The following is a 24,153-nucleotide window of genomic DNA, read 5'->3' on the forward strand; positions in this document are numbered from 1 at the left end:
TCTCTAAATAGATTGTTTCCGTTATTACTTACTTTAGTGTTCCATTGTTTGTTTCACTTGTTCTAAGTTTTCTTCAGATAAAGGCAATTAAAGCAAAACTTACTATGAGGGGTTGGGGAATTTCATATTGAATACCCATTCAAATTTTGAACAATATTCTTTATTTTAAACCTGTTTAAGATATGTCCTTTCCCTCTTCTGATTTACTGGTTTACTTTGACAAAAAAGAACTTAAACATTTTTATAAATAAGGGGTGCCTGGGTGGCTCAGTGGGTTAAGCCTCTGCCTTCTGGTCAAATCATGATCTCAGGGTCCTGGGATAGAGCCCCACATTGGGCTCTTTGCTCAGCAGGGAGCCTGCTTCCCCCTCTCTCTGCCTGCCTTTCTGCCTATTGTGATCTCTATCTGATAAATAAATAAAATCTTAAAAAAAAAGTTTTTATAAATAATTACGTAGTGATAGAGATTTGGTTGTAATTTATTTATTAGGTTTTGAGCTCTTGGGTCTGTTAAACTGGAAGTTCTGTGTTTTTATGATATCTTTCATCTGAATTATGCATATCCTTGCTGTTCATTTGGCTGAATTCTTGAAGCATCTAAAAATTTCTTTTCTTTTCTTTTCTTTTTTTTAAACTTTTAAGGGAGAAATTCTTTTATTAAGATAATCTCTTGAAAATGAACATTAGTCTTTTTCATCCTGTGTCACTTGGACCTTACGATACCATTAAGAAAGCAAAAAGTGGACAGGATACAATAAGTCAAAGAAGGCTTTTGGCTTTTGAACTAAAACAGTGGGTAAAATTTCTACAAATTATAAGACTGACAAAAACACTCCTGTTGTTAAAGTTTAGAAATATAATTTTTAAATATCCACTGGAATAATAATCAGATTAAAATTATTAGTAATGTGATATTCTGAAAACATTTGAAATTAACCAGGATATATTAAATGATTAAAGTTTTAGTTCTGGTGACAGGAACTTAAATTCTCTTGTATAAAATTACTATTATTGTTAATGCTAAATTATTATAAAAGTAGTACATGTGTATTTAAGAGAACTTGTAACATAATTCTAATAATAGCTAACTTTAGACTTTGTTATTTTGCTCTTCAGTATAAAGTTGTTTATTCCTCGTAACAATCACGTGAGGACACATACTGTCACTTTTCCTATTTTACAGATGAGGAAACTGAGCACAGAGAAATGAAGGCACTTTAGGCCACACACTATTTGACCCCAGCAGTCTGGCCTTAGCCTCTGTGTTCTAACCTCTCTTCACCATGTAGTTAAGAATTTGGATTTTGAGATTGATGATTCACAGACCTGTACCCCTGAAGCAAATAATACATTATATGTTAATTAAAAAAAAAAGAATTTGGGGGCACCTGGGTGGCTGAGTGGGTTAAGCCTCTGCCTTCGGCTCAGGTCATGATCTAGGAGTCCTGGGATGGAGCCCTGCATCGGGCTCTCTGCTCAGCAGGGAGCCTGCTTCCCCCTCTCTCTGCCTGCCTCTCTGCCTGCTTGTGATCTCTGTCAAATAAATAAATAATTCTTTAAAAAAAATAAAAAATTTAAAAAAAAGAATTTGGGTTTTGGGGCATTTGGGTGGCTCACTCCGATAAGTGTCTGCCTTTGGCTCAGGTCATGATCCTCGAGTCCCGGGATTAAGCCCCGCATTGGGCTTCTTGCTCAGTGCGAAATCTACTTATCACTCTCTCTGTCCCTCTGCCCCTCCTGCTGCTCGTGCTTTCTCTTTCTCTCAAATAAATAAATAAAAACGTAAAAAAAAAAAAAAAAAAGAATTTGGGTTTTGGAGTAAGAGAAACCTGGGCTTAAATCAAAACTACTACTTCTACTCTGGGGACAAGAGCATGTCTCGACCTCTCAGAGGTTCTCAGAGGCTCAGAGATCTTATGTAAGGAAGAATATAAGTATTCTTACTTAGAAAACAAGAGTTGTTTGGGGATAAAATGAAATATTGTATGTTAACTGCTTAATACACTGTTTAGCAGACACTATACTTGTTCAGTAGATGATGAGTATTATTATAACAAATACTGATAAGCAAAATGAAAAATAGTCCCAAAAAGAAAATAACCATTATTAGCATTTTGAGGCGTATCCTCCCAGTCTTTTAAAAGTGTGTTTCTTGATTTTGTTAATGTATTTTCTTTGATTTATATTATTTTCTTCATTGTATAACTTTGTTTTACACAAATGGCAGGAAAGCTTGAATTTGTATCACTTAGCAGTAAGGCAAACCTGTCAGCTTCTGTGCTAGCCAAGACGTTTTTCTCCCTCTGTTTCGGAGTTACTAAGTAGAGGTAGAAGAGGACATAGAGGTACATTTTTCTTTTTAAACAAAAATGGGATAATGTTTAAATTAAAAATCTACAAATAGGGGCGCCTGGGTGGCTCAGTGGGTTGAAGCCTCTGCCTTCGGCTCAGGTCATGATCCCAGGGTCCTGGGATGGAGCCCCGCATCGGGCTCTCTGCTCAGCGGGGAGCCTGCTTCCTCCTCTCTCTCTGCCTGCCTCTCTGCCTACTTGTGATCTCTGTCTGTCAAATAAATAAATAAAATCTTTAAAAAAAAAAAAATCTACAAATAAACAAAATGTAGGTTATTAGAAGTAGGCAAGAGAACATGTGCTAGTATTAATTTTATTAAAATAAGAGTGAAACACCAGTGTCAGAAGAGTTAGTTGTTAGCTGAAGACCCCATATCCGAATAAATAGTTCTATTGAATGTAGACTGTTTCTTCCCGATGAGTGAGATTGTAGAAGTCTGACTATATATTGCATTGTTAAAGGAATTTGCTGGGTGTGGTATAGCAGTAACTAATCCCCCTTTCCATAGCCTTAGCAGCAAGTGGCTAAATGGTCTTTTTTGTTTTCCTTTTAGGTCTACACACAATGAGCTGGAAAAGAATCGGTGAGTCAGTGATGAGTGCAGCTTTCATTTACGTTAAAAAGCAAACTCAGTGTTTTACCTATGAAAATAATGTAATAGCATGTATGTAGTTATATTTTTATTTTTTAAATGTATAGGATATTGTGATTCTGGTATATATGTATTAAAAAAAGGCTTAAGTAGTACGTTTATACTGTCTAAACTGGAGGACATCCGTAAATCTTAAGCTCATTTGAATTTTGAGTTTATGGTGTAGCCACCTTTCTTTATGTTTCTGAAAACAGGTTAACTGTGAAAGGCTTATGATTTAAATATGGTCATGCTATAGGTAGACAGAATAAAGGTTTCTGTAGTGTAGCTATTAAATATTAGGACAAATTGTCGGTCATTGGATTTCTCTTTCTTTGCAGTTTCTTCATTCATTTGTTCATTTATTCATCATCCATTCAACAAATCTTTATTGAGCATGAAGTATATGTCCGTGCCAGGCAAGCATACTGCTTTAGATAAGAAATACAAGAATGTGTGATGTAGTTTTTGTCCTTGAGGAGCTTACAGCTTCCTGGGGGAGACAGACAGGTAATTAAAATACTGTATAGTGTGGTGAGTACGGTAATGGAGAAGCAGAAGGTGCTGAAAGATTGCTTTGGAGAGTCATCTGATTTTCTTTTGAGGGAGTTTTGGAAGGCTCTACAGAGGATGGTGAGTGAGTACTGTATATTGAGAAAACTCCAAGACACTCAGTATGAGTACTATATTGAAGATTGTAGCAGGGTGTAAGCCAAGCCAGATATTGACAACTATGCTGAAGAGTTCGGGCTGCTTCTGAGAACAATGGGAAGCAGTTCAGTGATTTTTTTTTTTTTAAGATTTTATTTATTTATTTGACAGAGAACACAAGTAGGCAGAGAGACAGGCAGAGAGAGAGAGGAGGAAGTAGTTCCCTGCTGAGCAGAGAGCCCAATGTGGGGCTCGATCCCAGGACCCTGAGATCATGACCTGAGCGGAAGGCAGAGGCTTAACCCACTGAGCCACCCAGGCGCCCCCAGTTCAGTGATTTTTAAGATGGGTTGTTATGTGATCAGATTTGTAAAATTTTCCTTTGGAAAATTATTTTGGCCATAATGTGAACACTTGGTTGATTGGGAGAAGGAATCTCAGAGGCAAGAAAACTCTTTTGGAAGCTATTCGAAGCTTCCAATGTAAGGGATGATGGTAATTATTGGAGATAGAAGTAGAAAAAAGAGACTCTGGGGAGTAGAATCAGTAGAAATTGGTGGTTAGTTGACCATGGAAGGTTAAGTTTTAGATAGTATTACTATTTACCAAGAAAGGGAATGCAGGAAGAGGACAAGTTTGGGAGAGAAGATGAGGATTGTATGAGTACAGTATTTTGTTTTTGATTAGAGATTAGATTAATAAACAACGAACTGAAATAATCTGCATCAGCCGTTTTTGACAAACAAGATTTCCATGACCTTCAATTTTTTTGTCCTACCTTTTTTTTTTTTTTTTTTTTTTTTAAATAGAAGGGACTTTACAGATTGACTAACCTATCTACCTCACTGCAGATGAATTTAAATGTCAAATCCTCCTTAACAGGCTCTGCATAGTCCTCCAGGCTGACTTAGTGGCTTTTACTACTGTATTTGAACAATGCTGTGTTCATCTCTCTTGTTGTAAAACTTACTCAGGTAGTATTGCAATTATCTGTTCATATGTCTCTTTCTGCTGAATGACTACGACTGCCTCAAAGGGAGAGAATCTTATTTTTTCTTTTAAGATTTTATTTGTCAGAGAGAGAGAGAGCACAAGTTGGGGGAGCTGCCAGAGGGGGAAAGCAGGCTCCCCACTGAGCAAGGAACTTGGTGATTTGGGACTGGATCCCAGGATCCTGGGAACATGACCTGAGCCTAAGGCAGATGCTTAATTGACTGAGCCACCCAGGCATCCCGAGAGATTCTGCTTTGTACAGTTTTGTAACCTCAGTACCTAGCATTTGATGCATTTATAGTTGATAGAAGCATAATATTGAGTGAAGCAGTATTAAAACTGGAGCAAAGTTAAGTGGTCTCGTAAAAAACTGCTTTGTGGCAAAGCAGTTTGGCAAACCTTACATTTTATTTATTTATTTATGTTAAAGATTTTTATTTATTTTACAGAGAGAACACAAACAAGGGGAGTGGGAGTGGGAGAAGCAGACTCCCCACTGAGCAGGGAGCCCAACACGGGGCTTGATGACCTGAGCCAAAGGCGGACGCTTAAGGACTGAGCCACCCAGGCGCCCCCCCCAACCTTTCATTTTAAAGAATCTCTTCTCTGCCTTTTATTTCTGGTGTGTTAAAGGAAGTAGCTGGCTAGTTTAAACATGGCAAAGACACTAAGAAGTGACAGCTCTGAGGATTCTAAAATTAAAACCTTATATTGTATTTTAAATTAGAGCATAGAGTATATATTGGACCACATGTTTTACATACTGATAAACACATGGCTTTCATAATTATTTCACCCACCTGAATGTAGTCCTTGGGAGACCCTCATTGGAAAGCTGGCAAAAACCTTTAACACTGAAGAGACTCTCCAGTAAACTGTTTAGAATGGAGCTTATTAAGTCTTTGAGTAAATTTTATTTAATGCATTCCATGTATCAATTCCGACTTCTTGATAACTTTATCACCCATATTATTACTTTGATATGTCCTAAAGTTGTTTAATATAGCATCTGTCTGTGGCACAGGTATAACATGCAGCTTTTGCTGGATATTATATGAACGCCAGTGTCTCCAGTGAAGGCATTTTTTCCCATTTTATTTACTTAGGTCAAAGACTCTCTCTCTCTTCTTTTTTTAAAGATTCTATATTTATTTACTTGAGAGAGACAGAGACAGAAGGAGTGTGCAGAAGCAGAGGGAGAAGCAGACTCCCCGATGATCAGGGAGCCCCATGTGGGGCTCGATCCCAGGACCCTGAGATCAGGACCTGAGCCCAAAGGCAGACGCTTAACCAACTAAGCCACCCAGGTGCCCCAGGTCTAAGACTCCCTGGCTGATTTCCTGCCCTACCTCCCTTAAGACACGATTCTCTCATCCTCTTCTGTTTTCTTCTTTCTCCCTTCCTCTCTTCCTTGAGGCTTAATTGAAAGGTAATAGAGAATTAATCTTTCCCAGATGCATTTGTTTTTAAAAGGGGTAGTTATCAATATAAATAAATCTCATCTTTAGTGGAATGTGTCAGAAGGTGAGTGCCAAAGGAAGAATCCAATTTAATAACCTGCACTCTGCTTCTGAAAAGTTAGAGGCTGTGATCTAGCAAAAAATACAAATATTGGTAAACACAGGATGATTTAAAGCGAAGGAGGTGTTTTAGTCAAATAGCAAGGCAGCACGGGAATACTTTTAAAATTTACATCTGTATCGTTATTGCCTTTTTAAGCCCCCACCTGTTCTATTCAATGGTTCTCCTCCCCTGCACCGGACCAAGACAACATTTTTATTTGATATATTAAAGAAAAAAGTTAACCTGGGTTTGCCTTTCATTTGCTTTTGAGTGTGAATTTACATGAGGAAAGTAATTCACTATCAAAAGGGTAATTTGATTTTGTCTTCATTCTGAGAAGATATTCCTAAAGTAATTCATATTCTTGAGATTTTGCCACTTTACATATGATATATTATGTCAGGAGTTGCTTTTTTTTACTTGGTTTAATATCTTGCATATAAAGCTGCTCTGAGTTAGTGTTTATTATTGCAGCAAAGCAATGAGAATTAATGTAGATGATTTTAAATTGTTAGTGATTAACAGAAGAATTCCAAATTAAGGCTATCCCAAAGCCCTATGATTGTTGAAGCCCTGGTTCTGGCCTCAAGGAGAGAATAGCCGGCAAATGTTGAGGTCCATACTCCCGCATCTCAGAGGAAAGCCTCATGGTAGAGATTTGGAATCTGGCAAGCCGATTGTAGTTTGGCTTACAATTACCCCAGTATGCAGATAGGCCAGTAGGAAGCTTAGGGTAGTTTCGGGACTTATCAAGGAATTCAGGTTTTCTTGGATAAGTCCTAGGGCTTTATTTCTGCTTAAAGCCTGGATGGTTACACTGAGTCTACTCTAGATAGTTCAGAGACTTTGTTACTTGTATCCTCCCTTTGTGCCCCAAGACCCATAATGGCTTGAAACTGGCTCTGGAGGTGGAAGTAAAAGAGAAGCAGAGTACATTTAGATGTTCTGCATTCCTCAGGAATCTGTATGTGTCATTTCATGGGGAAATTAATGAATCTTTGAGATTTAAGGTTTAAGAATTTCATGTTATCCATTGGCTTATCAGTTGAGTCCTTACCAGAGGAAAAAAAAGCCATTCAGTACAGATTTTAGATCACTTCATTGCTTTTTCATTTTCTTAATTGAAATACGGGTGATGTTTTTGAAAGAGTCAACAATTTTAACAGGGCTTCAACAGACTTTAATGGTCGAGGACCTTAGTGCTGACGGCAGGAGAGGCCATTCAACCCTAATAGCTGTCATTCCTTTGAAACAAAAGGCTCACCCTTATTGCAATTTTGGCAAAGCTAGAGGGGCCAAATGAGGATACTGGCAGAACAGAAGTGCCTGAGTATTTGGGATAATAAAGAAGCAGTTCCAATGAATGGTAATGGTGTCCTCCATATAGAGACTCTCTCATATTTCTGAGGGAAAGATGAAAATGACATTTATGCAATACTTACTGTATTCCCGCACTATGCAAGACTATTATGTAATCCTATAAGGTAGGAAGGTGACAGTATAGGCCAAAGTGTTACTGAAAACTAGCCATTTTGACCATCATAACTACAATTTGAAGCAAGATCATGGGAACACAAAAGCAACCCTAACCATGGTTCCATCTAATCATAAATATGATAGCTATATGTAATATCAATCTTTATCTTCAGTAATGATTAATAAATACCGTGTTTGGCATTGTGGTAGATAAAGTGATGTATGAGATACTGACTTTATCCTATCCTTGAGGTTAAGGTCATTATAGTTTGGTAATTATGGATTTCATCTTTTAGTACTAGGATCTAGTTTAGTTACCAGTAAATGTCTAGAAAGGTGTATTAAAAGTATTTTCCCAATGAATCTTGTAACACTCAAAAAATAAAATGAAATGAAATAAAATAAAAATAATTTTTAAAAAGTGTTCTTCAAGTTGAAGGTTGAAACCCACTAGTAGTCTATGCAATCATTTTAGTGAGTCATTTTGAAAAAGGAAATTTAAAAGAGTACGAAATACCAAAGTGCATTGCTTGAAGAAAAGTTAAATGGAGAATTTTGAAACTTGTACATACTGGGTTATGATATAAAACATTGTGGTCATAGAGAAAAAGCCACTGCTCCGAATTGTGAAGGAGAATGAATGTATGCTGAATCATGAAGAAGAGATAGAATTTGAATCTATGGAAAAAATAAGGGAAGGGGTCAGTGTGATTAGAGCCATGGAAGGGGACATCATAAGCTGTGTTCAGGACAGAGTGGACAGACATTAGTGCAAGAGTAAAGTCTATCAGATTAACAGTGAGAAATGAGGCCAGAAAAGTGTTTTGGGATTACATTGTACAATATTATTGAATGTTACAGAATTTGGATTTTCTTTTGTTGAGAGCGGTGAGTTTTTGAGGCTTTTGAAGCAAAGAGATAGTATGATCAAAGAATTTATAAAGAAAAAAAAGTACAGTCTAGGTTTAGAAGCAAGGAGACTAGTGTGGGTGCTTTTGAAGTAGTTCATGTAGTCATAGGATACAGGAACCAGCACTCAGGTGATGGACTTGGGAACAGCTAGGAAGAGAGGACTAAGAAACACCATAAAGAAGAATATTATTTTCAGTTAACTACTACCATTCAGTTTTCCTTCCAATTCATTCTTCACATAGCAGCAAGAGTGATCCTCTTAAATGACATATCAGGGGTGCCTGGGTGGCTCAGTGGGTTAAAGCCTCTGCCTTCGGCTCAGGTCATGATCCCAGATCCTGGGATCTGCTCAGCAGGGAGCCTGCTTCCCCCCCCCCCCCCCCCCCCCCCCCCCCCCCCCCCGCCAGCCTCTCTGTCTGCTTGTGATCTCTGTCTGTCAAATAAATAAATAAAATCTTAAAAAAAAAGAAAAGAAAAGAACATATCAGATCATGTCTTTTCTACTTAAAATTCCTTCACAGCTTCCTGTTGCAATTAGGTAAAATCTATGACCTATGAAGTCCTACAACTCTATCCCTTGTCTCCTATGATCAAGCTGACACTGTATGGTTTCTTTTCCTGAAACACATCATGTTAATTTTCATCCTAAGGCTTTTGCACTTCTACCTTCTGCTTGGAAAACCCTTGCTCTACTAGCTCTTCATCATTGTTTAGTTGTCAGGTCATCTCCTTAGAGGACAGTAATTGTTCCCCAGTCACTCTCTGTCCTATTGCCTTTCCTGTCCCCTTAACATTTATCTGTGTCTGAATTATTTGTGTTTGGATTACTGGACTTCTTTGATAGAATGTAGGTTTCAGGAAGGCAGGGACTTTCTTTTATTTACCCTTTACAAATGCTCTGGTTTCTCTTCAGATCGTATAAATCTTTCGCCCCTTATTTACCCTTTACACAAAGCAGACATTCAGTTAGTATTTATTGAATGAAAAAATGATTATATGTGCTATTGAGTATATCCATAATCAATAGTATATGTAGTTGAATTCTAATGGCTTAAGTGAAAAATGACAACAACAAAAATACATGAGAGTTCAGCAGGCATATTATTATAGTAAAATAATTTCATAGGATGTATATGGAAAACAATGAATTTTTTTAAAGATTTTATTTACTTATTTGAGAGAGTGAGTGAGAACAGAGATCATGAGGGAGAGAGAGAGAGATAGATCATGGACAGGGAGAGAGGTAGAAGGAGAAGCAGACTCCCTGCCGAGCAGGGAGCCCAATGTGAGGCCAATCCCAGGACCATGGGATCATCACCTGAGCCGAAGCAGGTGCTTAACCAATTGAGCCACCCAGGTGCCCAAAAACTTAATGAATTCTTAAAACATAAATTATATGAAAAAAAACTTGATAATTGGGAACATCTTAAAAGGTTTTTACCATAACAGACTTTATCTTGCTATCAGAAGAGAATCAAAAACTAATTGATTCTTTCAGTTCATTAGGATATTATATAGTGCACAAAGGCACAGACATGTAATTTTGTAAAGAGGAATAGTTTCCCTGATGGAGTTCATGCTCCACTTGTCTCCACTCCATGTCTTTATTTCTTTCTCATTCTGTGAGTTGAAAATGGCAAGTATTTTTACAGGGCAAAGATTTATATATACTCGGAGACTAAAATATCATAAATAATTTCAACTTTTTTGTATTAGAATTTTTGATGTATTAGTTACATTTATCCCAGTGGTTTGAACATGATAAAGAATACGATATTTCTTCCTTAGACTATCTACATATCCAATCCCCATTTGACATGAATATTTTGATAGAGTGATTGCTTTGATCTACCTTATCCTAGAACAAAACAGAATACTAAATCTTTGTAACCATGGGTTAGGCAGTGGTTTCTTAGTATATTACCTGATTATTTAGGATTCCTTGGAAGGAGGAGCATACAATAACTGGTTTTAGCTGCATATTTTGGGTGTTGGTATAACATTTCTTAAAAAGAGCATGCACTTTAATAAATGAGTACATTTTAGAAAAAATTTACGTTTGTTAGGAGGAAAAGAAATTACCGGATTGGTTTGGCAGAACTTTCACTTAAACTCTTACCTCAACTAATAGTACCTAAGGATATTTACTTGCATTAAAGACAGGCTATGGGGTTAGGAAAACTAAACTTTTATTGTAAATTTGAAATATATGACTGTAGCTGAATCAAAAGTCCACAGTTGGGATTAGTTGGGTTCAGTAATTTTGGTTTCAGTAAAGTTTAGTCAAAAACTCTTGGCCTTGGTTTATTACTAAGATAATAAATCTCATTATGAAAATACCTTATAGTAACTTCCTAAGCCTGGTAAAGGGCATTTTTGAAAACCCACAACTAACATCATACTGTGGTGAAAGACTAAATGTTCTCCCCTAAGATCAGGAATAAAACAAGTATGTCTGCTCTTACAGCTTCTGCTCAACATTGTTCTGGAGGTTCTAGCCACGGCAGTTAAGCAAGAGAAAGAAATAAAAAGCATCAAGATTGGAAGCAAGTAATAAATCCATTTTTATCCACGTATGATATTATAGTCAGATGTATGGAAAATTTTTAGGAATCCACATATACAAAAAACCCATTAGAGCTCATAACCAATTTTAGAAGAGTTGGAAGGTTCAGGATTGACACACAAAAAACAATTGTGTTTCTATATACCAGTCTGAAAATGAATTTATGAGAACAATTTCATTTAGAGTGACATCCAAAAGAATAAAATTAACCTAGGAATAAATTTAACCAAGGAAGCAAAAGATTTGTATCCTGAAAACTACTACTTAATGTTGTTCAAGTGGCAATACTCCCTATATTGATCTACAGATTCAGTGCAAAACCTGTCAAAATCCCAGTTTCCTTTTTAATAGGAATTGACAACTGATTTTAAAGTTCATATGGAAATGCAAGGTACCCAGAAGAATCAAAACAATCTTGAAAAGAGCAAAATCGGAAGGCTCATACTTCCTTATTTCAAAACTTACTATTATGCTTCATAATCAAGACCACGTGGTGTTGGCCAAAGAACAGACTTATAGACCGATGGAATGAAGTCTGGAGGTAATAACTCACATTTGTGGTGTGCCAAAGACAGTTTTTTTTGACAAGGATACCAAGATAGTTTAGTGTCTTTTCAACAAGTGGTAGCTGATACACTGGATATCTACAAGAAAAGAATGAAGTTGGATTCCTACCTCACACTATATGTAAAAATTAACTTAAATGAATCCTAGACGTGAATCAAGAGCTAAAACTATAAAATTCTTAGAAAATGAGAGTAAATCTTTGTGACGGTGTGCTAGGCAGTGATTTCTTATATATGACATAAAAGTACAAGCAACAAAATAAAAAATAGATAACATTGAACTTTATCAAAATTAAAAATGTTTGTGCTTCAGAGGATACCATCAAGAAAGTGAAGACAAATCCCAGAATTGGAGAAAATACTTGTAAAGCATATATCTAGTAGGAGACCTGAATTTAGAATATAGAAGAAGCTTTTAAAACTAAACAATAAAAAACCCAATATTAAAAAATGGGCAAAAGATTTGAATACTTATTTCTCCAAAGAAAATATACAAATGACCAATAAGCACACGAAAAGGTGTTCAACATTAGTGGTCTTTAGGGAAATGCTAATCAAAAACTATGTGATACCACTTCATATTCACTAGTGGCTAACTTAAACTCAACAACTTCGTGGTCATCCATTCATCAGATCAGTCACCATAGGTTGGTAGAAAGGTCAGAAAGAATTGACTGACCTTATAGTTTGGCACTTAAAAGTAGTGATGTCATTATCATCTGATGGTGCTACACAAATGACTCAACACTTTATTACTTAAGACAGGTAATTAACCACAGATAAGTTTCTAATATATGACATGGTGCTACTACCTACTATTATCGGTACTTGATAATAAGTCAAGTTTGAGCTCTGTCACATATAAGAAGGGTATATTTAAAGGTCTTTAAGAACCTCTAATAAACAATGAAATTTTGTTAAAATTTTTACAATAATTTATTTACAATAATTTTGTAAAATTTACAATAATTTGTAAAATTTACAGAAGTTTGTAAAATAATTACAAAATTAAGAACATATATTGAAAGGATGTATTAATGGTGTAAGTTTCATTTGAAGTGTAATAAAATGCAACCTGATTGTGTTTTGGGGGCCTTAAACAACAAATTTTAAAAGTATAGTTGTGGAGGGAAGGAGAATAGCATTGTATAGAGACCAGGAAATAGCTACTGGTCTAGTTTTCTGATTAGGCAAATAAAATGATGGCTACTTTCCTTTTTAGTCTAAACATGGAAAACTGACACCCTTATTTTTAATTTATGTAAAAGTCCTGGAGAAGATAATTTTATTCTTTGTACTTTTTTAGATAGTAGGAGTCCAGTTACAGCACTGAGTTATTGAGAGCAACTCTAGGACACTAAAAAAGTAGTTGTACATTGGAAAATAGGAGATATTATTTAATAGAGTTTTTCTATTTTTGAAGCCATAGAACTGATAAATGTGGATGCTAACATTATCCAACAGTATTCAAAGTACCGCCATTATTAGTCATGGAGACATATAATTGATGCATTTACTTTTGTATGCAAGAAAATGAATATTTTAACCATATTTTTATAGGGATAGGAATGGTGAAAACTGCAGATAAACTAAAAATAGCTGTCAGAGTGCAGAGATGGGCACCTGTTGAAATTAAATGTTATATGAGAGATGAAGTAATTAGTGGGTTTTGGAGATAAAATTTATGGTTAATAAGGGAAGCGTAGCCAAGATAAAATTACACATCTAAAATGCAGCCTATGCAATGAAGTCATTGCATTAGTATCTAGCTAGATTCACAGTTTCTATATTGACCTTTGTCAGAAATAGCATATTAAGGTTAAGCTTTCTACTCCCTGACCCAGGTTGCAAGGTGATAGAGGCTGACTCAGGCAAGAATTACATGCTAAAAACCAGTTGTTCTCAGAACTTAAGCTGTTCAGTTTGTAAACATTGAAATCACTTCTACAACTGATAACATGAGAAGAGATGAGATCATTAGGTCTTAAAAATAATCCAGAAATATTATAACTTGAAACTCTAAAATTATGCCTAGAAATAAGTAATTGTTAGACTTTAAATAATTGACATGATGAATATTATTTACCATGGTGAATGTGTAGCACCTTTTCATCCAAGTGATTGTACAATGTGTATCTCTGTGCAACTATAACTTGTTTAAGAAAACACTTTATCTCAAACCGTGAATTCGTATTTTTTTTTAAATCTTTAAATAAAGATTTTATTTATTTGACACAGAAAGAGAGAGATCACAAGTTGGCAGAGAGCAGGCAGAGAGAGAGGGGGAAAGAGACTCCCTGCAGAGCAGAGAGCTTGATGCAGGGCTCTATGGGGGCTCGATCCCAGGACCCTGAGATCATGATCTGAGCTGAAGGCAGAGACTTAACCCACTGAGCCACCCAGGTGCCCCTGAATTTGTATTTTTTAAAAAGGGAATAGTTTCATTAATGAACTTTCCTGGTATAGTTTAGATGATAAAGTATACAAAATTTATTTTATATGCATCTTTGAGGAATATGTTTGATCCATAAAACTGGTTCTACCTTTTATACTGATACTCATAATAATTAGATAGCAGCAGAATTCTACCAGACTTTCAGGCAATGTGCTTTTTTGGCAAATTCCTTTGCCGCTTATAGTAATTAGTATGGTATAAAGGCTCTGATAAATATTGGTTTAATAGTAGTAGTAACTGAAAGTCGAGTACTTTTTCTTAAGCCGGCATCTTCTGCATTTAAAGAAATTTCTATTTTGGTAGAAATTTTGACAATTAAAGCATGCCAAGACGTATATCAGTAAGAAACCTTTTTATTACATGAGAGATTTCTTTAGTATCTTACATTTCTTTATCTTTTAAAAACTTAGGTTCACTTGATACATTTTAGCTGTTGCAGAGAAGAGAATAATTATTTTGTACTTGCTTATATTTTTCTATTTGTTCTAGTGATTAATGCCAATGGCAAGTTCCATGGGTGTTACTAGTGAAAAACCACAAGTCTAAAGAAGAATTCAGTAATGAGAATAAAATTTTCTAATATGGTTACTTGCTAACAGCTCTTGAAGGACAGATTTGCTTAGAAAATAATTAACAGCCCTGGGATAAACACATGACATGTTTCTTTTATCTTCTAACTCAAGAGAAGTTGAAACTTAATGAACTCATGACTTTGTTTTTTTGTTGTTATCTTGGGGAAAGCTAATGGAGAAAGGTAGATTTTAATACCAAACATGGTTTAAGAGCTAAATTCTTGAAAAGGATACCTAGAATCCAACACAGATAAATTCTTTGCAGATTTGTAATCTGTTGTGAGAATTGTACCAGAAGTCAGAAAGTAATGATTTTCCTTTCATCTCTACTACTGATAGGCTGTGGATGTTATATATGAATTATTTGATTTCTTTGGGTCTTGCTTTCTCTGACAGTAAAAGGAAGAGACCTAAATGATTTCTGAATTCCATTCTTACATGAAAAGTTTTAGAGTTCTATGAATTTTAAGTTTAGCAATCGTAGGAATATTCTTATTCTGTTGTCTGCAAAACATTTTCCTGATACAATGTATGTGTCTATGCATGCAGCAACACCCCCAACACACACACACAAAATGAAAGAACAGCTGGAAAAATAAGCTTAGAACCTCACTTCATTCAAAACTTGGGATTCTGTAAAATAACTAAAGATTATTGTAACATATGGTGCTATGGCTATAATGATAAAAGCCCGTTTTGTAAGTACTTACTTTGTAATGATAAATAGTAAATAGTTCTATAAAACCAGAATTTATACTGGGAAACCTATGTGTCTGTGTGTATATAAATAATAAAAATATGTTCCTCAAAGCTGTATACATGCACAAGAAAGATAGGTATGATTCTGAAATTCAAACACTGTTGAATATTTAGGACCTTGTTCCTTTTGGAAAAATGCTTTTCATTGACTTCTAAGGCAATGTAGAAAGTTAATCTGTAAATGTTATTGTGCTAAATCTTTGTGTGTGTGTGTGTTTTTTCCCCCCTCTGAGTAGTTTATATCTGCTCAGGCTCTAGAAATCCTGTTTTGTGATTATAACTGTATCATATTACTGTATCAGATCAGTCATTTTAACAGGCCCCTGTGATCATTAAATGAGATATGCCACACCAGGGGGAAAAAAGCACATAGCTGTTAAACAGAACTTTAAGGAAGGATGGCTTAGCTTATTTAAAACATTTTGTCTATAAACAGTCTATAGACAAAGTAGCTGTAGGTCAATATATTGGAATCTTTCTTCCTTACCATTTGAAGAACCAAAGTAGCTTTTCAGTAATGTCCTCACTGCTTTGTTGGTCTGCCAGCCCCTAACTGGGGACATTTTAACTGTCCATCTGTCCTCCTTTCCCCACCCTGTTTCAAGTTGCTAAGGGTTGCTGTGAATGAGATGGGCTAAGTCCACTAGAAATTTATGCTGTCTCTAACTGTAACCTCTTTGTGGATCAGCCGTTTTCACTTCTTACTGTCTCCTTACAGCATTTATCAACAGTGACTATTCAACCTTATTGTTATTTTTTAATGCCCCCAGCAGAGTGTGAGGCAAAAACGCAAGCTAGGAGTCATCAAAATCACATTCTAGTTTACGGATAGGGCTTCAGTTTCTTTAAAATTAGGTGTAGGATTAAATGATCCTTAAGATCTCTTCTAGTCCAAAAAAATTCTGTGATTTCTAGTGCCCAATCCTACTTTTTACTCAGTTCTAGTTTTTGAACCAAGAGTTAGGACCCATATCCCTTTACGCCTAGTCTAAAGACATTTCCAGTATATTATTGTGATTACTATGTCCTCCTTTGCTGAAACTATGGACACTGGTTCAAACTTCATTTCTGTTTTCTACCATTATACTTTTGGCTCAAATTCCTTGACTCTCCCTACCTCTACTTCTCTTTTGGACATCTAATGCATGCATAAACAAGAGGCATGAACAAGAGTAACAAAGTTTTTACAATAACCAAAAATAAGGAATGGGAATTTCTATCAATAGGAGAATGGCTAAATAAATTATAATATATTCATAACTTGCAGCAGGTGAAAAGAATTTGTGTATATGGAGAGATTTCCAGGAATATTAAGCTAAAAAACAAATTGAAAAATAGTATTTCCAGTATGATCTCATTTATTTAAAAACGTAACTCAGTCCTGTATGTAAATATATTGGAAAATGGAGAGATATATGTCAACTTGATACACTTGTTACCTCTGGGGAAGAGAGTGGGAGTCAAGGAGAAGCTATTGTGTTGATTTTATTGTTAGAGTTTTTGTAGTAAAAGTGTATATTGTGAACTTAAAGATTATTAAAAAGGCAGTACATAAAATCATATTAATTTTTTCCATAGATAATAAGGCTGGAACGGGCCTTCAAAAATCATCTAGTCTGATACCCTTATTTTACGGATAAGGAAACCTGAGTCCATCTCTACCAAGTTGATTAATGGCAAAGTCAAGATTAGAATCTAGATTTTCTGATTTCCCAAACTAGAACTTGTTCACACTGTCTTCTAACTACAGCTAAAATAAACATTTTTCATGAAGTCGTTTCCTAATGATCCAAGGTGATGTGTTCTCTAAATTCCTATCTGTTCACGGTTTGTATCCGTTATATGAGTTTTAACCTACGTGACCCGACCGTAATGTCCTCCCTTTCTAGATCATACGTGTCCCTCCGGTGAGGGGGAAGGGACTTTAACTTGCTCATTTTTGTATTTGACACAGCATCCTGTGTGTAACAGGTGCTCAGTGAATTATTAATTCATATTTTTGTTTGATTTTTTGTGGCAGACTGTGCACTTCGTGTTAGATTAAGAGAAAAAAGTTAAATGCCAAACCAAATAAGCATCTGTCGGGGGAGGTTTGTTTTTGTGTATGCGTTTGCTGTTTTGTTTTGCAAAGCCTGCCACTTCAAGATAAAAAGTATTTTAGGAAGGCACATAGTGAGATATTTGCTACCCTGCAAATATCTTCCCTTTCCAAGGAAAATAGTTTGTTCTCCACTAGTGCTTCAGAGAGAACAGTTTGTCCCCATAGGATATTCTAGGTAATATGACCCACTTAGGAAATATGCGGTGATTGTGCTTCATAATGGGACCTCTTGCTAAAGTTTTATCAAGAATGCCTCTTGAGTGTGATGGTTTTACAGATGAAAGTACATTTTTCTCTGTATGTGAATTGGTACAGCAGACCAAGAAACTTGATTATGACTTAAAGTTTTACTATAAATAGCAGAGAAGCTGTGACGGACCTTTTTTTGTTGTTGTGAAAACATTTCCTCATAATGTTTGGAGTTATTACAAGTGTCTTGCCCTTGATGTCTTGTCCCCTTGTTCTGTTTAAATAGCTCTATAACTTGATATTAGCATCTTACTAAATTTCAGCTTCTTTTTTTTTTTTTTTAATATTATTTATTTATTTATTTGACAGGCAGAGATTACAAGTAGGCAGAGAGAGAGAGAGAGGAGGAAGCAGGCTCCCTGCTGAGCAGAGAGCCCGATGCGGGGCTCGATCCCAGGACCCTGGGATCATGACCTGAGCCGAAGGCAGAGGCTTTAACCCACTGAGCCACCTAGGCGCCCCTAAATTTCAGCTTCTTTTTGAGATATAGAGTCTTGTCTATGATTTTTATATGTAGTTGTGTTAATTCTGTTTTGGTAACTTGGCTTATTCTTTTTCTTTTCTTCTTCTTCTTTTTTTTTTATAAAGGAGGTGCTGGGTTTTATTTATCTATTTATTTATTTATTTATTTAAAAAATATTTTATTTATTTGACAGAGAGAGAGATCACAGGCAGGCAGAGAGAGAGAGAAGGAAGCAGGCTCCCCGCTGAGCAGAGAGCCCCATGCGGGGCTCGATCCTAGGACCCTGAGATCATGACCTGAGCCGGAGGCAGTGGCTTAACCCACTGAGCCACCCAGGCGCCCCGCTTTTTTTTAAAATAAGGATTTTATTTATTTATTTGACAAAGAGATAGCACAAGTAGGTAGAGCGACAGGCAGAGGGAGATGCAGAAGCAGGCTCTCCACCAAGCAGGGAGCCCAATGCAGGCCGATCCTAGGACCCCGGGATCATGACCTGAGCCAAAGGCAGATGCTTAAAGACTGAGCCACCCAGGCGTCCCTAACTTGGTTTATTCTGATAGCTATTTAATTTGACATCATTCAAATCCTGCAGAATTTTTTAAACAGATTTTTTCATGGAAGGTCCCATTATCAGCTAGAACACTGTGCTTGCCAGAGCCTTAGGAAGACTTCCTCTTTTTTTAGAAGGCTAATATTTCTCTTAGTTTAGAATTAATAACTTTAGGAAAACATCATAGAAACTAACAGTTCCATAAATGTTTCTAGCCAAAGAGATTGTTATTGAAATGGCCAGTTGGTGCTCATAGGTGGGTTTTGTTTTGTTTTGTTTTTTTAAGATTTTATTTATTTATTTGAGAGAGAGAGCATGAGAGGGGAGGTCAGAGGGAGAAGCAGACTCCCCATGGAGCTGGGAGCCCCCTATGGGACTCTGGGATCTTGAACTGAGCCAAAGGCAGTCGCTTAACCAACTGAGCCACCCAGGCACCCTGGTGCTCATAAGTTTTCATCTAGATCATTCTTACTGTGTCAGAATTTAAAAATGTGTGTGTGTGTGTGTGTGTGTGTAGCTTTGTTTAAAAATGCAGTTATGAGTTTGGCTCATTTGAAAACTATGAAGTAATTAAAATAGAGATAAGAGTGTATTAAATAGGAAGTGATCTGTAGTAAATTTCAAATGTGGTTATACTGAAACTTGTTCTTGGTTTGTTGAGCATTTTATTAGAAATTTTAAAAATAATTATATTTAGCACATTTTGATCTGCCGTGCTTGGAAGAAAAGATTTTAGTGCTTAGTTTCTCACTGTTCTTGAGATCACAGAAATTTTTTTTAACTTTCATACAGATAAAGATTTGTAGATTAATTTACTCATGGTAAAGTTAAAAGGCCTTTGTTGTTTTCTAAATTTTTTTGGTTGTTTTCTAAATTTTTAATTGGCCTTAGAATTTGCTATAAAAATTACTTTTATTTTAAAACTGTAGTCAGCAGTGATTAGTAATATTTGAATGGAATAGGAAAAAATTGATTTTTATTTTTTTAATTTTTTAAAAAGATTTTATTTATTTGACACAGAGAGAGAGAGAGATCACAAGTGGGCAGAGAGAGAGAGGGGGAAGCAGGCTCCCTGCTGAGCAGAGCACCGATGCAGGGATGCAGGGATGCAGGGCTCGATCCCAGGACCCTGAGATCATGACCTGAGCCGAAGGCAGAGGCTTAAGGCAGAGGCTTAACCCCCAGAGCCACGCAGGTGCCCTGGATTTTTATTTTTTAATTCAGGTCTAATTAGCTTTGTATTAGTTTCAGGTGTACAATATAATGATTCAGCAAATCTATACATTACTCAGTGCTTATCATGACAGGTGTTCCCTTAACCCTTCACCTGTTTCACTCATTCCCTACTCCTCCCCAACCACCAGGTTCTTCTGTATAGTTAAGCATATGTTTCGAGAAAATGGATTTTTGAGGGCATTTTCTGGTTGGTGCTTTAATCTAAAAGTAATTTCTTTCAGGTGGTAGTTCTTTATGGAGAACATTTTTGGAAATGATATAAAGAATTGTATTCTGGTTCTATCTGTGATTTCTTAGTTTAAGTGTAGCAAAATTGGAGCTCAAACATAAGTTTGAAATTGGCAGCTTTAATTTGAAAAATGGCCCTACCTTTCTTGGCAAACGAAGGTTAATTAGAGGTTTCTCAACCTTTTTGAGTCCTTTACTAGAGCTTTGAGTACTTTACTAGAGAGGGGTTGGATGCTGGTATAGGTCCAACAGGCAGAGGTTAGGAATAAATAATTTTACGAATTATTCATCTCTTTGCTGCAGTTTTACCGTTAACACTAAAGTACAGTTGGACCTCTCTTTTCCCCCTCTTCCACTGTTTGCACTTTTACTTGAGATAACTAAGAAATATGTTGAAAGTTAGAGTTTGGTTTAGGATTTGTTTCAAACTTCCTTGATCTTGAAAAATTTAGGGTTTGTTTTGAACATTAAATCTAAGATGACTTATGAGAAATAGTCAGATGTCCATGCTAATGTCTCGTAACTGTCTTACATACCATTAACCCCAAGATCATGTTTTCTGATTAAAATCTTTGGTGGAAATGGGAGTTCATTGAAGTTCATTGAAGTTGCTTGGTTTCCGGCACTGACAAAGGACTCCTAGAGGTAATTACAAACAACTGACAGGCACTTGCTAGGTATTGACTGTGTGCTGGGTACTAGGGGATGGGATAAAAGGAGACTAGACTCTGCTTTTGAGGATTTATAGTCTAGGTAGAAGACAAAATATATGATTATTATAAAGCCCCTATAGACAGCATATAATTAAGTGTTAAGTTGTATATGTCCCAGATGGGAGCTGAGCTAAACTCACAGCAGCAGGTTATCATAGGCCAAAACTAGCATGAACAGCTTAGTGTTATGAGCGATTATTCCTGTGACTTGCATGCTTCTTTCTAGGAGTTTGCCAGTTTGGTTTTATCACATTTTCAATATGTTTTTAAAGGCTTTCAGGAGAAATGCTGCATCTGAAGCCTTTTTGCTTTGTCTTTTAAACATTAAAATATGGTTTGTCATTTATTCTGAAGTGAAATTGAACTTCCAGCAATTAAGCATGGCTAAGATAGATATGGGCCTGGGACTACATTTAAAGACTGTGATAAAGTCTTCTTCATCTCTACTTGCTTTCCTGGTGTGTCTCTAATGGCAGCTAAAATACAGTGTTGTTTTTAGTGGCTGTTTTTCTTACGGAGGGGTGTCTACTATGGTTCTCTCTCTTTTGTAGCAATGTTGGTGAATACCCAAGTGTCTTGTGAAAAGACTTTGTGAAAAGACTTTTTCACAAAGTCTTCTCACAGGAAAATTTAACTGGGACAGTTCAGTCTGCTGTAACTTTGGGTAAATAAGGAAAACCAAAAGCCCATTTCCTTAGCTCTCCATATCTTTTACATGTCATTTTGTTTTGGAGTACTGTTGAAGATGTTCATTTTATTCTAGTAAACCCTGTATGATAAAGTCTTAGTAACTTTTGTGATCATGTTTTTCACCTTGTAACTTATATTTCTTCTGAGTGCTTCTCAATTTATCCTTTAATAGAGAACCCAAGTGTGCTTTTATAAACTTTTCTCTAGTACATCAACCTTAGGTCACTGACTTTTAAAAATTTCAACATATTGCCTAGCTCTTAAGTTTGCCTAAAAACTAAGATAGGTTGACATGGGATTTTATGCCATTTACAAAAAAAAGTCTGTTTTTCATACCATGCTTTGTTTTCTGACACTTTTATCCCAGAGTAATTAGAGCAATGTCAACCCTTTAATATAAAATTAAGTGAGAAAATTTGGGTTTTCTAATTTGGAAATGGAATAGCTAAATTAGAATAAGGAAGAAATCTAGAGTTTTTTTTTTTTAAGATTTTATTTATTCATGTAAGAGAAAGAGCACAAGCAGGGGAAGAGGCAGAGGCCGACTCACCACGGAGCCTAACATGGGGCTTGATCTCAGGACCTGAGCCGAAGGCAGCCACTTAACAGACTGAGCCACCCAGGTGCCCCAGAAATCTAGAAATTAAGAAAGGGTACACTAAGATTTGTTTCACCAAAATAATAATGACTAGAATTAGGAAGTATAGTCCCTTGAAGCTTAAAAGAGGAATTTTGGGATTTAAGAAATAAAATGGACAGTCCTGCTTTACATAGGGAAATCCTTATAGGGATTTATTACCCTAATAAAAAATGGAAATAAAATCAAACCACTTTAGATCAGTTCTTTAATAAAACATTGCTACTGGGATTTAGTAAGAAGATGTTAGGGGTATGTTTCTAATATATATATATATATGTGCAGATTCTACCTGACTAAAAGTCCTCAATGCTTAATACAACATATATATATATATATATATATATATATATATATATATATATTAGAAACATACCCCTAACCCTGAAGTAAATATATATATTTATATATATATATAAAATATATATATATTATATATATTTTATATATAAAATATATATTCAGGGTTCATATATATATACATACATGGAGGGCAACCATCATAATTTCCTGAGCCATCTGTTGGTATCACTGACAAAAATGTACTCTTTAGTATTTGGATCATTGGCGTGACCAATTATGACATTTTTCTCTAGGGTTGTAATGTCTTTGGTTTTTCTATCTTGATTTACTTTATTCCAGTCTGATTCACAAATATTCCTTTACAGAACAGCTTGTATTTGGCATAGCTGTTAAAAAAAAAAAAAAAATCCAGTCTTTTCTAAATAAGGTTCTTTTTCAATTGGAAATTCCGTCTTTGTAGTTAAAACATTTGTAAACATAACACAATTTAGATAGAGCTGAATGACTTTGCAAGACTGCTATTTTTGTAATGCAGGAGGCTTTTCCTAAAGAGCGATTTGGTGATCCTGGACTCCTAAAACTCTTTGAAAAGCAGTTGGAATTTACTGCTGTATGTATTGGGTCAGGTGATGGAGGAAACATGCATCTGATGGCTTGCAATGTTCAGGAAATATCAGTGTGTTTGGAAGAAAATACTGAATACGGTTTGGGTGTTATTTTACATCATTTAAAAGGATCCTTCATATATCTTTTGTCTCCTAAGATTAGAGACTTTGGTGATCCTAGAGATATTTTAGGACTTTCATCCTGTGAAATCTCTAATATCTGAAAGGAAATACAGCTAAGTGGGACAAATTTATCCTCCAAATTCTATCACCTTCTTTGGTTGGAGCAATAGTTTTTGTGTCCTTATTGGAATATACTTAAGCAAACCATATAATCTGTCCTCCAGAAAAGCCTCGATTTTGATTGGCAGTGGTAAGAAACTGGTAAGCCTGGCTTTTTGTCTTCAGATTCATAGAGCAGTACAGATTTGTTCTGGAATCAAGATGTAATGGCACTTGTGCAGCAGGCCTTTTTGGACAGAAAGCTATATTGGTATTGCATTAAGGCTGGAATCATAGAAAATAAATATCAGATCTCTGATTCTTCTCTCACTTAATTTTTTTCCTGGCTTTATCCAAAGGAGTGTCAAACTAAGATTTAGAGATAGAAACAAGTCTTAAATTTGAACCCAGTTTTTTGTTGTTGTTGTTGTTGTTTGTTTTTGTTTTTTTAACTGATAAATACCTTTTCCTTTTCAGAGGGTCTTAAAAAGTAAAGTTCATTAAAAAGAAAAAGAAGTAAAGTGCAGATTCTACCTGACTAAAAGTCCTCAATGCTTAATACAACACTGAAAAAATTTCTTTTTTATTAGAAGAGTACGCCCAGAATTGGAGCCAGGTGTTACGCAAAGCTGCCTCTAGAAGTAACTTTCAAAAACTACA

General features: G+C 35.7%; 1 protein-coding gene across 4 annotated transcripts in view; it reads left to right on the forward strand.

Annotated features, from left to right (window-relative positions):
• MXI1 (MAX interactor 1, dimerization protein) overlaps nucleotides 1–24,153 on the forward strand; it is an 80,054-nt gene that overhangs the window by 41,522 nt on the left and 14,379 nt on the right. For 2 of the 4 annotated variants that reach the window (XM_032312348.1, XM_032312350.1), the window contains exon 3: nucleotides 2,906–2,935. The exons of the other annotated variants lie outside the window; for them this stretch is intronic. In XM_032312348.1, coding sequence (XP_032168239.1) covers nucleotides 2,906–2,935 — 30 coding nt within the window. The remainder of the gene's footprint in view (nucleotides 1–2,905; nucleotides 2,936–24,153) is intronic. 4 annotated transcript variants of the gene reach the window in all.

The sequence above is a fragment of the Mustela erminea genome, chromosome 14 (assembly GCF_009829155.1).
Source record: "Mustela erminea isolate mMusErm1 chromosome 14, mMusErm1.Pri, whole genome shotgun sequence".
Lineage (NCBI taxonomy): Eukaryota > Metazoa > Chordata > Mammalia > Carnivora > Mustelidae > Mustela > Mustela erminea.